The 16318-nt window shown below is 38.1% G+C and overlaps 1 protein-coding gene across 2 annotated transcripts in view; it reads left to right on the top strand.

Moving 5' to 3' along the window:
- The first annotated feature begins 6373 nt into the window (after window positions 1-6373).
- The window catches only part of LOC149249469 (uncharacterized), a 276714-nt gene continuing 266769 nt past the window's right edge, over window positions 6374-16318 (top strand). The window contains exons 1-2 of one of the 2 annotated variants that reach the window (XM_089458701.1): window positions 6374-6986; window positions 7579-7678. In XM_089458701.1, coding sequence (XP_089314827.1) covers window positions 6690-6986; window positions 7579-7678 — 397 coding nt within the window. In that variant the 5' untranslated portion in view covers window positions 6374-6689. The remainder of the gene's footprint in view (window positions 6987-7578; window positions 7679-16318) is intronic. The other variant, XM_089458700.1, reaches the window with a different exon arrangement.

Below are 16318 nucleotides of genomic sequence, written 5' to 3'. Positions count from 1 at the left end.
TTTATAGAAATTTCGGAGTCTGTTTCTATGAGAACATTATAGCTGTGATTGAGTTTAAGCAGCTCCAGACATTGTTCCAACGCCATTAATTCAGCCATGTTGTTGGTGGCTTTGCCTAAATGGCAGTGGAAAGTGAAAATTATTTTTCCTTCTTCGTCTCTTAACACACCTCCATAACCTGCAATTCCTGGGTTGCTTTTTGAAGCCCCATCAATGTTGCATTTCAAATAACCTTTTGGTGGAGGATGCCAGAATTCCTTTTCCCTTTCCAACACTCTAACTTTTTTGCTAAGACCTTGGAGAATAATCTCATGAATTCCTAGTTGCTTGAGAGTTCTCAAATTGCGCGTAGTGGGAGGGTTCGAGGGGTAACTGTGCACAATGGTGGAGACGGTCTCCTTAATCTGTTTTAAGATTAATTCCAATAGGCAAATGGCAGTAGTTTTTTCATCCTTGAAAATTCTTTTGTTCCTTTCCTTCCAAACATTCCAGATTATGAAGCTTGGTGTCAAGGTCTAGGCCAAATTAAGGATATCATTCTCTGAAAAGTTTTTTCTCCACTTGTTCAGGGTATTAATGATGCTACCTTTATCTCTGTCTGTCTGTTGAAAAATGATGTTGAAAGAATCCCAAAACCAGTTGATATAGGTACAGTTGTTGAGAATGTGCTCTGTTGTTTCCTCTTGAGCCTCACATAATGAGCATCTAGAGGGCCCCATAACCCCCCTCTTCTGAATGTTATCCCAAGTTAATAATTTCCTATGATGAACTAACCACATAAACAGTTTGATCTTCATCCATCCTTGGTGGTTCCAAAGTTTTTGCCAGGACTTTGCCGAAATGCAGGGATCTAGGTTAAGGGTAATTCTTTTTGCTTCATGGATGTTAAAGATGCCTTCTTTGTTTTGTCCCCATCTTAACTGATCCTGCCCATCAGTGACCAAGATCTTTCTCTGTTCTAAAATTTTCATAAGTTCTTCTGTTTTTGCCTTTATGGGGCCTTCCCCGCTGCATTCTATTTTCCTCTAGTTTCTCCATTTCTCAGTATCCTGAGGAAGATTCCAGAAATCCCTGACTTTTATTAGTCCTTGGGAATCAGTTTCCTGCTTGATGCTCATAAAGTCCTCCCTTAACAACATTGGTTCTTGTTGCCATTTATCTTCCCAGAATAGAGCTTGTTCACCTGCTCTGATTTCCCAGAAGCTATTGTTCTGAACTAGGCTTCTGTTATCCCAGGCTTTATTCCAGATGTGAGAGCCTTTTATGTTCCCTGACATTCTAATGAGATCACTTGTTTGCCAGGAGCTGGCATATTTTTCTTTCTAGGTTTTAGCCCATTGTGCCTCTGGTTCTTTAACCCATCTCCACCAGAGTTTGGCTCCTAGCACATTACTTAGAATCTCCTGATCATCTAAGCCTAGGCCTCCATGACTTTTGGGTTTGCAGATTTTATCCCAAGAAACGAGGGCCCATTTCTTTTTTGTTTCCTCCTTGCCCCAGAGAAAGTCTCTCTGAATGTTCCTGAGTTGCTGCAAAACCCCTTTGGGAGCTGGTAGGGTTGATAGAAAGAAAATAGGGATGGATTGAAGAACGACCTTCGTCAAAATCAATCTGCCAGCCAGGTTCAACGCTCTAAAAGTCCATCTTTTGATCTTGTCTTGCATCTTGTTGAGCACCGGTTCCCAGATACTTTTGCGCATTGGTTTATCCGTGAGGGGGATGCCCAGATACTTAGAATGGAGGACCTCCCTTTGGAAGCCCAGAATTTTGGAGATGTTCCTTTGAATAGCAATGTTAGTGTTAAAGAAAAAAAATGATTTGGAGAGATTGACTTCCATACCTGAAGCCAAGGCGAAGTCATTTAATATTTTTTTGTACTATGTAGCTTCCTTGACTATGGGGATACCCTGCAGCATGGTGTCATCCACAAATTGTTGATGAGTCAAGGCTTGGCCGTTCTCCGTTAATTGAAGGCCCTTGATCTTTCCTGAAACTTTAGCAGTTTTAATAGTTTGGCCCAATCCTTCCATCATGAGGATGAAAAGAAAGGGAGAGAGTGGATCTCCCTGTCTCAGGCCTCTGGAAGGAGTGAAGATCTCCGAGGGTGCGCCATTCACCAGAATAGAAAAGCTGGTTGAGGTAACCATAGCCATGACCCATCTGATCCAGTCATGATCAAACCCAAACGCGGAAAGGACCTTTTTGATGTAAATCCAGTTCACCTTGTCATATGCTTTTGCAATGTCTAATTGCATGATCATACCGGCTTGCTTTTTGTTGGTGAGAGAGTGAACGACCTCGTGGGCCTGAATAATGTTATCCAGGATTTGCCTTCCTTCCACATAACCAGACTGTTCCCCAGAAATCAAAGAAGGCAGAAGAGGTTTGAGTCTGTTGGCGAGGATCTTAGAAATGATTTTGTAAACAACATTGCATAAAGCAATAGGTCTGAACTTATCAGGAGTCAGGGCAGAGTCCTGTTTGGGGATCAGGGAGATGAAAGAGGTGTTGAGGGCTTTCAGAATGGATCTGCTTCTTCTGGATTCCTCAACCACATCCAAAATATCCTTTTTGACAACATTCCAGCAGGCTTTGAAAAAGTCCACGTTAAAACCATCTGGACCTGGAGCTTTGCCATTCTGCATCTCTTTGATCACCGTACTAACCTCTGCTTTAGATACTGGTTTGTTCAGGTTAAAGTTATCTTCTCTAGACACCATCCTTGGAATATTCTTAATAATTTCCTTGATGTGATGGTCTCTGTCTGGATTGTTTTCATTTGTGATGCCTCTGAAATGTTGAACCATCACATCTTCAATATTCTTGTGAGTGGTCTGAAGCTTCCCATCTTCGTTCAATATTGAGGAGATTCTATTATGCGTTCTATTGGCTATGGTGGAACGGTGGAAAAACCTAGTGTTCCGTTCACCTTCTTTGAGCCATTGAACTCTGGACTTTTGTCTCCAAAAAATTTCCTCCTGTTTGCATAAGTTCTCCCAATCAAGGTTGAGTTTTTCAGCTTGCTCACTTTTGGATTTATCAAAACCTTCTGCGATCATTGCCTGGTTTAGTACCTGCATTTTGATCTCTACTGATTTTTTGTTTGCAAAAATGTTACCAAAATCCTTCTTGTTCCATTCTTTGAGTTTGGTTTTTATGTGCTTTAGTCTTTTGTGGAGGAGAAACATTTTGGAGCCTTGAATCTAAAGATCTTTGGACCACCATTCCTCATTGATAAAATCTAGGTGGGAGAGCCAGATATTTTCAAATATGAAGGGTCTGTTCTTGGGAGCATCAATTCCCTTGATTTCTAATTGAATCGGCCAGTGATCAGAGCCTCCGAAAGGGAGAACACTTGCAGCTATTTCTGTATTTGTGAGCATCAACTTCTCAGAGATCAAAAATCTGTCTAACTTAGAGGCAACCTGAGCATCACCTCCTCTTTTGTTATTCCAAGTGAAAAGACCGTTTTGCATTTCAGAGTCAACCATTTTCATGTCTTCTGTGAAATAATTGAACCCTAAAGAATCTCTACTGAGGATTCTGGTGCCTCCTTTTTTTTCCGAAAGAGATTTAATCATATTAAAATCTCCTCCAATGACCCAAGGGATTTCTTTATGTCTACTTCTGAGATCTACCAGGGAGTTTAGAAATCTAAGCTTCTCATCTATTCTCTGAGGACCATAGACATTCGTAACCAGGAAGGTGTCAGACATCCCCATTGGCTGAATGATAGCTGATAAGTAATTTCTCGTTGCCTCCGCATCTACAATAGTGACTTTTTGGGGGTTCCAGAGAGTAAGAATGCCCCCCGCTGTGTTTTCTGCTTTAACTTCTAGAAACTCAAATTTACTGAGCCATTTGCTATGGATTTGTTTTATTTTCTGAATGGAGCATTTTGTTTCTTGAATGAAGATTATGTCTGGCATTGCTAGTTTCATTTTGTTACTTAGCATTCTCTGTTTTCTTTTACTACCTAGACCTCTGATATTCCATGAGATGAACTTCATAATTAAAGATTTGTAAAGGAGTAGCTGGTTAGGTCTTTCATCTTACCTGAGTCTATCATTAGCTTTCCACACTCCATCAGGAGCTCATTTTTCTTTTTTCTGCCTCTCTTCTTTCCTGGATTTCTAGTGGCTAATCCTGGATTTAATTTCATTGTTTTCACCCCTCTGTGCTCCTGTTTGTAGAAGTTCTTGCCTTTCTCCAGCCCTTGTTCCTGAGTTTTCCATAAAAACAACTGTTGTATTCTGTTGCATTCATCTTGGGGCAGAGAATCTAGTCCTCCTTTGGTGCCTTGCATCAGGAATTCTTCCAGATCCAAGTTTTCCTTGTCAAGGATTTCTTGTAGTTCGTGCTCTTCCAGATCTGTTTCACTTTGAGTCATTTCCTGGTCCATTTCCATTTTTGTTTCACTTCTCATTGCTTCTTTTAGAGAGTCAATGGCTGGAGAGAGATTTAAGTCCTCTTTCTTTTCTTTGACCTCTTCCTCCGTATCTGGGTTTTCTCTTATGATTTCTTCAGTCTCTTCTAGCAATTTAAACTTATTATGACTGCCTTTTTGCCCCTCAGCGTGATGTTGTTTTGATCCCTTTTTTCCTCCCCTTCCTTTACTGACCACTTTTTGAAAGCTTTCGGTGTCCTTCGTTGTATTGAGTTTTTCTTTGTTATCTTCTTTGCCGAGAGGGCAGTCTCTTAACAAATGCCCATGTTCGTGGCATCTTCAGCATCTAAAGGGTATATGCTCGTAGTCAACCGCTTGCACCCACTCCTCATCCAAAACTTCCAGGATGACTTCATCTGAAAGTGCTTTTGCTAGATCCATTTCCACACAGATTCTAGCAAAGGAGGTGTATTTTCCCCTTCTAGTGGCTTCAGAAGCATTGATATAGCGTCCTAGTTTATTACCAATGGCAGCCAACGATTCAATTTGCCAATAATCCAGAGGTAGAGAGTAGAGCCTTACCCACACAGGAACCGAGGAGAAAGTCTCCCTCTCTGGGACAAAGTTCATTTTCCAAGGTCTCATGTAGAGACCTGCTGCAGCAAAAAAATAGGGTCCTCCTTCGAATATTCTATCTTTGTCTTCGATGTTGGAGAACACTACTGTGAAGAATCCTTTTGACCCCAGATGAAGGTCAATGCTTCCTTTGGGTTTCCAATGATACTTGATCCACGTCTGTAACGCCTTTTCACTGGGCCATAGGCCCATAAATTCACAGATTATGGCGCAGGTTCCCATATGTTCCCTGTGCTCCTGCAGAGTAGGATCATTTAATATTACTCGGGGAGTGATTTCTGCTTTTGGTTTGCAAGGTCCTTTTAATTTTTTGTCTTTTGAACCCAAATTTTTGTCTTCTTCCTCTTTGTCCTTTGTGCTGCTGTTTTCTTTTGTTCTGGTCCCATCTGTTTCCTTTTCATCGTCTCTGAATCTGCAGATCATATCGTTTTTACTGTTTCCAGTGGGCCCCTTACTTTCGCTGGCTACTGCATCTTTGTAGGAGGGAGCCGAGCTCCCTCCCCTGCCCTTCTCCATACGAATTGAACTCCGCTAGCTGAGGAACCCTAGCCGCCGCGTATCTTCCGCTCCCGCTTGTTCGCTGCCCCTTCGTTACTGTTCGCCCAAGAAAAGATGTATCTTGAATAAGCTATACTTATTTAAAAATAAAAATAAAAATCTTTTGTTACTTTATATCCCAATACAATTATGAAATCTTTGTCTAGATTTTTAAATATAATATTAAAATTATGTAAATTAGTTTAGTTTTTTTTTTAATTATGAAATTTTATCTAAATTTTTAAATATAATATTAAAATTATGTAAATTGATTTTTTTTAAATTTATGTAATGCTTTGTCATATATTGGTTTAAATTCAAAAAAATAATATACATCTAAATTAAATTTCTATACTTATAATTTTAAAATTAAATTATTATTATTATAATATAAATTTAATTAAATATAAAAAATAATTAAAAATAAATTTTTTAATTAAAAATAAATTTAATACAACATGATTTAACTTTTGATTTATTAAATTTAAAAAAAAAACCACTCGGAAAACTTTATATCTGAACTCCAAAAGAATTTTTAAAATATTAATATTATATACGTAATCCAAAACAAGATCGGGAATCCGTCCTTTTAGCTTCCACCACATCAGATGTACTGAATGAAATTTAAACTTCGGTCTCTCAAGCTTTGCTCAAATAACTTACCGTCAACCTACACATCACACATCACTAATGTTGTTAGATAACATATCTATCCAGAAAGTAAGGATCGTAGACCATAGATTATCTCAGTGCTGAAGTAGCATCTATTCGGAAAGCATGACCAAATAAAACACGGACTACCATTTCACATATTCTTTCTGTTTTTTTTAATGTTTTTGTTGGAATATGAAAACTCTGAAGGCTTTCAACTCTTTAGCAATCGCCATTTGAAAATTCTGGAAGGTTTTAGCTGTTTATTGATTTCTTTTTTCTTCCAGAAGAAGATATATGGTAGAAAAGTGAAAACTAGAGGCTGTGGATAAGCAACAGCCACACGTCTGGGTGTTGTTATGATAGGGGGCTTTAAGATGAGGTGATGGGGAGGACAGCATCCTACAAATTGAAGATGTGGGCACTTGCTATATAGATGCACTGGTCATTTTAAATTCTTGTCAACCGAACAAACATCATGTTGGCTTCTCTTTTTCCAGCCCCTTACCAGGGGATAGTTTCTATGTCAACAGTAAGCCATGGGAAACAACAATGTAATTCCCTTGGATTCAAATTCTCCACGAGAAACTATTCAATCATCCATTCAAGCATCAAGGACAATACACACAAGAATATGGCCAAACCCAGATGCCAGGCAGAGGGCCCAGGGGAGAGTAGCACTGGTAATGGCAATGGTAAGGCTGCTGTAAAAAAAGTGGTTGTTGTGGGAGCTGGTTGGGCTGGTCTTGGTGCAGCTCATCACCTCTCCAAACAGGTACATTTGGATACAACCTACATATTCCTTTTATTAATCTCATGCTCTTTGGATGTTAATCTTTTTTCAACGAAAACGTTGTTGGAAATTCAAGTCATGCTTCTGCATGGCATGTCTAGTAAATCCACACATGTAAACCAGTGCACCTCAGCAAGGGATTCAAATTGGCAATAACTCGTTGAGCTAACCCCTTGGCGGTTGGATGTTAATTTACTTCAGAATGCTGCAAATTTATAGAGGTTTGGCAGTACAAGTCAGCCCAAGCAGGCAGGGAATCATTCAATTGTTTGGCTATGACTGAAATATCTAAATATACAATTTTCATTTTAGGTTGAATTTATGTCAATTGCTATAATCCCATGCAGTCATTTCATTTTCACATGCAGAAAAGAAGCTAAAGTGCTCAAGCTGGATCATATACCAAAAATTATAGGCCTTAATGATTGACATAAGTCAATATGATGGAGTCCTGTCATTCCCACACGCATAGCATAGTCCTAAATGTGGAAATTGAATGAGCACATTACAGTGGATCCTAGGTGATCATTTATCTCATTTGGAGATCAAGCTCACCACGGTTCCTTATCTGCAGGGATTTGATGTTACACTTCTTGAAGCTGGTAGACAGCCCGGGGGGCTTGTTGCCGGGTGGAAGAGTGCATCAGGCCGCTCCGTCGAGGTTGGCATTCATGGTAATGATCCTCAAGGTTCAGGATAAAGGGCATTTGTACATTTCCTCTAGCACAATCACTTGTCATCTAGTGTACGGTAAATTGCTCTGAAGGTTTATAGAAGTGATTTTCCTCTCAGCTGGAAGAGTTCATGAAATATAAACGAAATATTCTCTCTGGAAATTGACCTTATGGCATAAACAATCCTCCACAAGTTTCTACAAATCTTGCCATTGTTACCTAGTGAGTACTGTTCACGTCTTCATTTGGTTTGGTGTCTAATTACTCTATGTATCTGCTGAACTTACAGTTCTCTAATTCAAAGTTCAAACTATAGTTTTTTCTCAAATGCAAATCTGTAATATAAGTTACATAAAGTATGAAATATTTGAACTCAAAGGAAAAGCGGGAAGCTTTAAAAGAACTTAACTTCCAACTTTTGGACTTACTTGAATAAGTAAGTTTATGCTTGATGACGGATTTTAGTCATTCAAGATCAAGCAATTCGTTAATCTACCATTCTGTATATGCCCTAAACTATTCTTGACCAATGTTCTTATTTGCCAACATGTTGTTAAATCATTGACATGGTCAGATCATACACCTACACGTCAAACCCTAAGCTGTAATGTTAGACGGGACAGCATGCAATTATGTAACTAGAACTACTTCTAATTGCCAAGCAGGCATACTCATATTATGTCAAGAATCAACGGGATGGTCTTCAACCTCTCATCTATTTATGTAATGGCCCATCTCCTTAATACTGTACATTTTGGACTTCTCTTGTCTCTCCTATATGATTAATGACTTATACTTCCATTATATGCACCATATGCACTTTATTAACACAATATTCTACCGATTGACAACATTTGGTTACCTTTCTGATCACAACCTGGACCTGGGAAGAGAATGTGTCTAGATTAAAATGTCAAGCAAGTTGATTTTTGAGAAGGAGATTTTCTGATAGGAGCATAAAATCGATAATTATCTCAAGAATAATGCAATGAGATAAATAAAACGACCTTCATGTAGGAAAAGATGTAGTTCTAACTTCTTTTAGAAAAAGGCATATTTTTTCTAGCAGCCCCATAATGATCAGCACATGACACTATGTCAGAGTTTTGTACCTATTGCTTTGGTCAAATCTCTTTGCCATTTGGCATTTCTTCTAGATGGAAGGTGGGTCATCTCTCAGTTGGTAGTCTAACCATTCTTGCAATCACGTGCTTTCATTTAATGTTATGGGCATATTAGTATGGATCATGGGGCAAACTAGATGATTGACAGATCTTTGATTGTATTCTTGTTCCCACACTTCATTTGGGAGGTTAGACTTTGACTCTAGTCCAGTGGGACCTCCTCTAAGGCCTTAGGGTTTAGGAAGGGCAATATCGGGGAGGCACTAATTGATATAGTGTGTACAAGGTAATCCATACGTACCACTTTCCATCTCTTCCAATAATTCATCCCATTCTTTGGGTTGTTAGCAATTGGTCAATAGGATTGGCAGTCTTCATCCACATCTTTGAGTCAGGGCCCGGAAACTTAGCCCCAGAGGTTGATGCAGTTAAAAGAAAGTTAAAAGCATAGAAATCCACAATGAAATAAAATGTAAAATGCAAATGATGGCTGGGATAATATTTAGCGCGTGGGAAAAGGCCTAGCATGAGCTCTACCCCCCTCATTAGCCATCACCTAGTTCCTCAAAGCATTTAATGCTTCATCCAGATTCCAAAATAAAGGAACTCTTGAATGTCCCAACCCCGATGAGGGAAAAACTGCTACACCTTGAAGGGGTATTGGAAAAATATAAAATCAAGCTTGGGCTCCTAAGCTATTCACCAAATTAAGACAAATCATTAAAGTAAAAGGTGCACCAGAGGGTGGAAAAATAAGGCCAAGGAGAAGGGTAACTTATTCCACCTCAATTGCTCCCTCCTTACATTAGTGCACTCAGGATGTTGGACCCTATTTAGCTGGTCTCATGACTGTGGCACTTGCCTTGAAATATCTCCCACTCCATGACCATTATCGTCACACACACTTGTGGATTGATGGGTTGACTTGGGACATGTCACTCCCCTTGGGGGTTGGAAACACCTAATAGGGTTGTTGAACCAATCATCCCTAACATAAGTGAGGTAACTTGTTTACATATCTTGATCTAGTTAGACATTTGAAGGTGAGTTTTGTGTAAAGTATTCTTTTGCCCTTAACATTGGATATGGTTCACTATGATACTTTAATGGTTTTATGTCCCTAATGAAGTTGATGTCACTTGATCTTGAGAGGTTTTGTTCAGGTGGCGTCACACATGCAACATAAATCCCTTGAGGGATGACTCCATTCTTCTTCAACATCTTACAGTGGGTTCTTTGTCCTTTTAGAGAGCATGCATAACTTTGTGGCCCCAACATTGGCTCTATAGTGAAGAGCGTTGGGCCTTGAGATGATTCCATGTGATGCTACATCCCTTGATGAGCCTCCAGATGCCGAAACACTGAGCCTAAAAGCTTGGGCGTTGGACTATTTTATGATATGCCCAAACGGACCTAGGATGCCCCTAGGTTGGCCTTGATCTTGTTTGATGGACGGTACGTTGTTTGAAAGCCTAGATGAGGATGGTTATAAATGAGAAGACTTGGGAGGGATCACAATGCCTCTTTGATGCCAATGCTTGCCCTTGGAGATGCCATGTCACTCCTACATGCTTGCCAAGGGTGACATAGGGCTTCTCATGGATGATGTCATAGTGGAGGAGGCACCATTTTGAGATGTACACATGCATTTTGGGACTTTCTTGGAGTGAGGAGCACTCCTAGACCCTTGTCTCATATTCCTTGATGCCTACTTGTCTATTTTGGAGGATGACATCACAGTGGAGATCATTTTCTGCCACATGCGTGGGCTATTTTTGGCATTTTAATATGTTTTAGTGCTATTTTAAGGTCAACTTGTGACCTTTTGACCTTGTTGAATGCTCAAGTGAACTTTTTAGGGGTTTTGCTTGTAAATTTAATAAATTAAGGCATGGGTACCCTCATATAAATAGGGGGAAGCTTGATTCATTTATCATCATCATTCACTCATCACACTTCCCTCACTTTGGAGGTGCACACTAGCTTCTTGTCTCTTTCTGCTTGGCTGCAATGTGATCTCTATTGTGTGAATTGCTCTTGGACGTGGATCTTTTGGTTGAAGTTGGTTTTTTGGGATTTTTTGATGAGAATCTTGTGGAATTTTTTAAAGTTTATTGCATATCTTCTATATTGCATGTCATATTGTGTAACTTAGGGTTTCTACCTGTGCCGTGGTTAAAATTGCCAAATTTATCTAGAAATCTTGATACTCTATGCCATGAAAACTTATTTTCCTTGAATCCTTTAAGACAACTCCAAGTCGTGCATTTCCTAAATTTAAAATCTCCCTAAGAAGAAAGTCACTAGGTTTTGTAGAAGAGGCTTTATCCCTCTCAGCCTCTTCAACAAGGTCGTAATCATTAGATTTTCTCTAGATGACTCCATTGCCTATTTAGATCAAGGCACTAGTCTAGCTGGTGATGGTCAAACCTTCTACTTTTACTAGTTTCTCTCTCCTCTCATAAATTCTAGATATCTAGGGTTAGGGTTAGGGTTTCTTTGAATATTGTTAAAAAGTCATTTTTCTTGGTGCGTTATTTCCCTCCAAGTAGGAATTGCATTAAATAATTGTTAAAAAAGAAAATGGTAGCATTTATTGCATTGTAAAACCCTATTTCCAGGGCTGATGTCATTATTCTATTGTTGTTTTATGCATGTTTCAGCCATAAAAACTCCATTGCAAACCCTAAACTCTGCATATCTAATTGATAGTCTCAATCCTTTGTTGATTAATCATTGTAAAACTATTTCTTCTAGTTGTTATATGACATTGCATGCCTTATTATTGAAAATCTACCAAACCCTAACTTATAACAACCCTATAATCTGTTTAGGTGGTCTAGGGACAGAGTGCTTTACTTTTGTAAAGATTATCCTAGTCCTCTAGGTTCTTCCAGTGCCCTATCCCAATCGTTAGACCTCATCAATCACCTTGAACCCTTATTATTGAATATCCTTTAGGTGATCTATATAGGGAAGCCTCCGTTGTCGTTAAAATACCACTAAATAGTTGGAGAAAGGCCATTGAGGTGATAGTGGTAGCTGATCTCTTGTTGCCTTGAGATCAAGATTTGCCTTGTGAGGCTTTGCACTAGGCCTGCTAGATTTTGTGGTAACAGGTCTCATAAAACAGAGACAAAATCTCTAACATGATGAGCTCCTTAAGATGAGTCACAATTTTGCAGAATTATTTAGTAAGTTAGCATCTTCAAGGAAACAAATATCGACGAGTGGTTTAACAAGTTGTCCAATTTTTTTTTGTAGAATAAATAATGTGTCCACTGGCGAGGTAGAAAAGCAAATTTCTACTAACATCCACAATATTTATGTTGTTGTTTTACATGTTTTGAGATCTAGGTCATTAATGGACATTAGTTGTGGGCATGTTGTCTTCCCAAAGTAGAGATTGGGATTGGCAATATAGGGGTATACTGATGAGGTCAAGCATAGTGGGATGTGAGAAGAGAATGATGAAGACAAAAAGTTGTGGATGGAGTGTAGAGTAGTGGGCAATAGAAGTAATAAGCCTGCTAAACTATGTGAGAAGAGCTATCTAGTGAATACTACAAAAGGAAACTAGGAAAAGAGAAAGAAGTGAAGCTGACATCAATTACCAAGGATGTGTGAAAAATCCTAAAACTGGAACCCTATTGCAACAACTGGTATTATTTCTTCTAACTGATAAATCAATTATTCAGTTTATTTCTATGGAAACATCGAAATAAACACACTGCAACCTTCATAAATAAAAATTGCGTAAACAAAATAGCGCTGGAACTGAGAAATGCTAGCACACACATAAAAATTAACACCGTTGTTTTTGGACAAAAGTCCCCGGAAAAACCAAATGCGGGAAAACCCCATGTGGGCAAACTGTGCAACAGATGAAGGTTTTATTTTATTATGCAACAGTGAAATCTAAGTACAATCTATGGATGCCCAACTGGCAATCCAATTAGCAAGTATCTGACAAAAATAATTAGAGAGAAAATTCTCTCACCCCACAAGCAATCTCAACACTGGCTTCTTCAGAAAAATTGGTTGTCCAAACTGCAGTGTAAGCCCTCTGTGTAGTCCTTGCACTGCCTCTCACATGTGTGGCTCGAAATTGCCTCTGAGCTAGCCATCCAACTTTTGCCATTGCTACTGGTAGTGACTATCCGGCCCTTTGGAAGACTTTCTCGGCCTCTGGAAACTAAATCGACTTCCTTACCAACCAAATCGAATAGCTCTGCTTCAGCTACTGCGCAGTCCCTGTGCTGCTTTTGCGTGGATTACTTCTGTCACTTGTTGCTGCATCTCTGGATCTGGAAAACTTTCTCTGGACCACTGTCTCTGCCCCTCACTGACCCAACTTTGATCTCTGGCTCTTTGGCAACTGCTGCTGCTCTCTAGAAAACGATCTGCTAAGAAAATCAAATTGCAAAAGTGATCTCTCCAAATGCCCATCAAATTCTTCTTATAATCTTCTGTTGGGACTCCAATGACCAAGATTAAATCGTAATCAAAGGCTAGGATCATCTTGAAGTCGATCCTGTGAGTTTCTAGATGATTCTCACCTTGACTTAATTGATTTTGATTAATTAACCATATTCCCTAAGTTTAGACTTAGGAAATATTTAAAAACTGGTTAATAATCTAATTAAGTCACTTCTAGGTGGAATTTCCAGAAATGATTTCTGGGTCTTGGAGATCTCATGTATTCTAGCCTCTCCACCAAATTTTGTGGCTAGAACACATCCGATGCTATAGAAACGAACAGGATGAGGACAACAATGTGAAGAATGTCAAAGAGGAGAAACTTTGGAGATATGTAAGAGAATGAAAATATGGGAACTAGCTGTTGGAAATGAGAGTAATATCCAAAAATCTAAGGGTTAATAGAAGATCACAAAGAATAATGGAATAATCACAGACATTGGATAAGCGCTGGAGGGAGAGGCGAAGAAATGAGTTTGATATCTATGATCGAAGAACTATTGAGAGGCAAACAAGTAATGAGTTGGATTCCTCCATCCTTATTGAAGAAAGTTCATGGAAGAGTATAAGGTGTTCTCCTCCAAGGGCTCCTTTAATAATGTGATTCATGAATGCAACATAATTTCAATTTAAAATAGTGGTGGATTGCTTTCCTTCTCTCTAGGATCCTCATATGATGTATTTCACGGATTTGACATCATTTTCTTTATGGAAACTCGTGAAACTTTTGTAAAACAACTTCCTTCTTTTAAAGGCTATTCCTAGTTTCTAATTCATAGACCAATGCTATGTCATGTGGCTAAAGGTTCAAGAAGAGTTGTGTGCCCAATAAAGCAACGATTGACCTCCTTCATCAGAGTCGAAGGTTCTAATTTATATCCCATCTTTATTTGGTTTTCTTTGGAACTGGTCATAAATGTCAAAACCGACCGGTTTCTCATGGAACCATATAGTTGACAATGGGGACCAGTTAAACTTAAATTTGAAAAAATTGATTAAAAAAATAAAAACATTTAAACTGACCCTATGTCCCACTAATGCCATTTAAAGAGGAACCCACCCTCCATTTAACTCACACAATGCATTTGAGCTATTTGAAGTTTTTGAGTTGAGTTTCTTGTGCTGATTGAAGGCTTATTAGAAGAAATTTTTAGAGTGATTTTTGGACTCTAGAGGCCATTTAGTACCTCTTTGTTGATGTATTTTGGTTGAAAAGTAGATTGCACTAGTGCTATTTTGGTCATATGCACCCTTGCTATATAAAAAGAAACTTTGCATATTTGTGTATAATGGTTTGTATTCACATGGATGCACATGAATATATATGTGTGTATGTGCTTTTCCAAAAGTTGATATTTTATGTATTTTTTGGTGGACTAGTTTTGTGGTCTGGTTTTTGTCTACTTCTGATTCAATCAGTTCAATGATTGGTCCGATTCTTATAACATTGATTCAAATCCCTTGACAATTTGTAAGGACAACCAACTAAATGTGGTGTTTCACCAAGGTATTTTTTAAGGATTCAAATATTATGCCTATGCATAGTATTAGAGGTGGCTATTCTGGTTTGAAAAGTCATATATATAGAATGTGGGCGAATATTCAATAAAAAACATGTAATCTACTATTAAATTTGGTAAAATTTTGGTGAATATTAGCCATTTGATCATATATATGTAAAAAATGGGTGGATTTTTAACCAAATGAGTGAATATTTTTTCAAAAATGTTCAAAAGTTAGCCAATTAGCGAAATTTCGTCCGTAAAATTTTCCCTATGTTTCACAGATCTGTAGTAGATCTTACTATAGCCACTAATGGAAGACACTTAATCAATGGTGGGAAATCTCATCACATGGTTATTCTTAATGGTACAAACCACTCCCTTCTTTATGTTGGGATTTCTTTCTTTCCTTTTGTTTGTGGTGCTAGTGTGGTGGATTTTGTTTTAACCAACATGTTTTTTTTTTTTTTTCCTTTGGATGTTATTGATATCTAGATGTCCTCCAACCCCTTCTTCTCTTGCTGTATTCTCCTTAGTATTCTTCTTTACCACCCCCTTGTGAACTCCAACACCAACCCCCCACGCCATTCTGTCATAATCCAATCTGATAAACTACTTAAGGAAAAATATATTGTCAATCTTAAATCGAATAACTTCATTATTTATGATGTTTAAAATCAAGTTGAGCACACTCTTCATTTTTACCAAGAAATTTGGTCTTCAACATTGAATGATTTTCTCCACTTTAGTCACATCTCCTATCGGTTACAACAAAATCTAGCAGCCATAAAATGCAAGTCCCAAGCACAAGGTGTTAGTTTGTGTAATTTACGAAGGCTACCCACTGTCCCCTCAGCAGCTCTTCCTCTTGCTTTAGGTTGGCTCTTGTCCAACTCAGGGGGTTATTCCTAAGGCAAGTCTAAGTCTAGTGGTATATATGTGTTAATGAAGTGTTTCAAGATTAATGTGCTTTGGTTTAGACAGTTTTACATGTTTACAATGAAGGCATGTATGTTTAGATTTTCAATCAAGTTCAAGTTTACTATAGGATAGTGAATGCTAGGTTTTTAGACTTATGTCAAGTCTGAATTATAATGATCATGTGAAAGTTATTTTTCATATTTGAAAAATGAAAATGAAAATTCAGCAAATAAAGTATGAAATGAAAATGTAAATGCTCAATAATACAATCTCAAAATTAATTTTCTGTGTTAAATATGAATGCAGAATACAGAAATTTAATAGTGGGACTCTAAAGAAAAAATTCCAGAAATTTGCTAAACACACAACATGAGACTATCACGTGATCTAAAAAAGTGAATTCTAAGTCTCTAATACAATCTGTAAAAGGTAAATTTATGAACTATATCAATTGCTGGAAATGCACTTGATGTAACCCAGAAATTTAAGGTAATTTCCAAAATGCATAAAATCAAATCTAACCTAGTTTATGGTGAAATTTGAGGTCCTAGGTCACTGTGAAAGTTTCCAAATTAAGTGTTAGAAATGCACTTAGCTCAAAACATAAATCCTAA

This window comes from Pinus tabuliformis, chromosome 7 (assembly GCF_031772625.1).
Source record: "Pinus tabuliformis cultivar Carrire ecotype Pingquan chromosome 7, CPIR1, whole genome shotgun sequence".
Classification (NCBI taxonomy): Eukaryota; Viridiplantae; Streptophyta; class Pinopsida; order Pinales; family Pinaceae; genus Pinus; species Pinus tabuliformis.
Note: the sequence above shows the minus strand (reverse complement) of the source record. Positions and strands in the feature narration are given on the sequence as shown.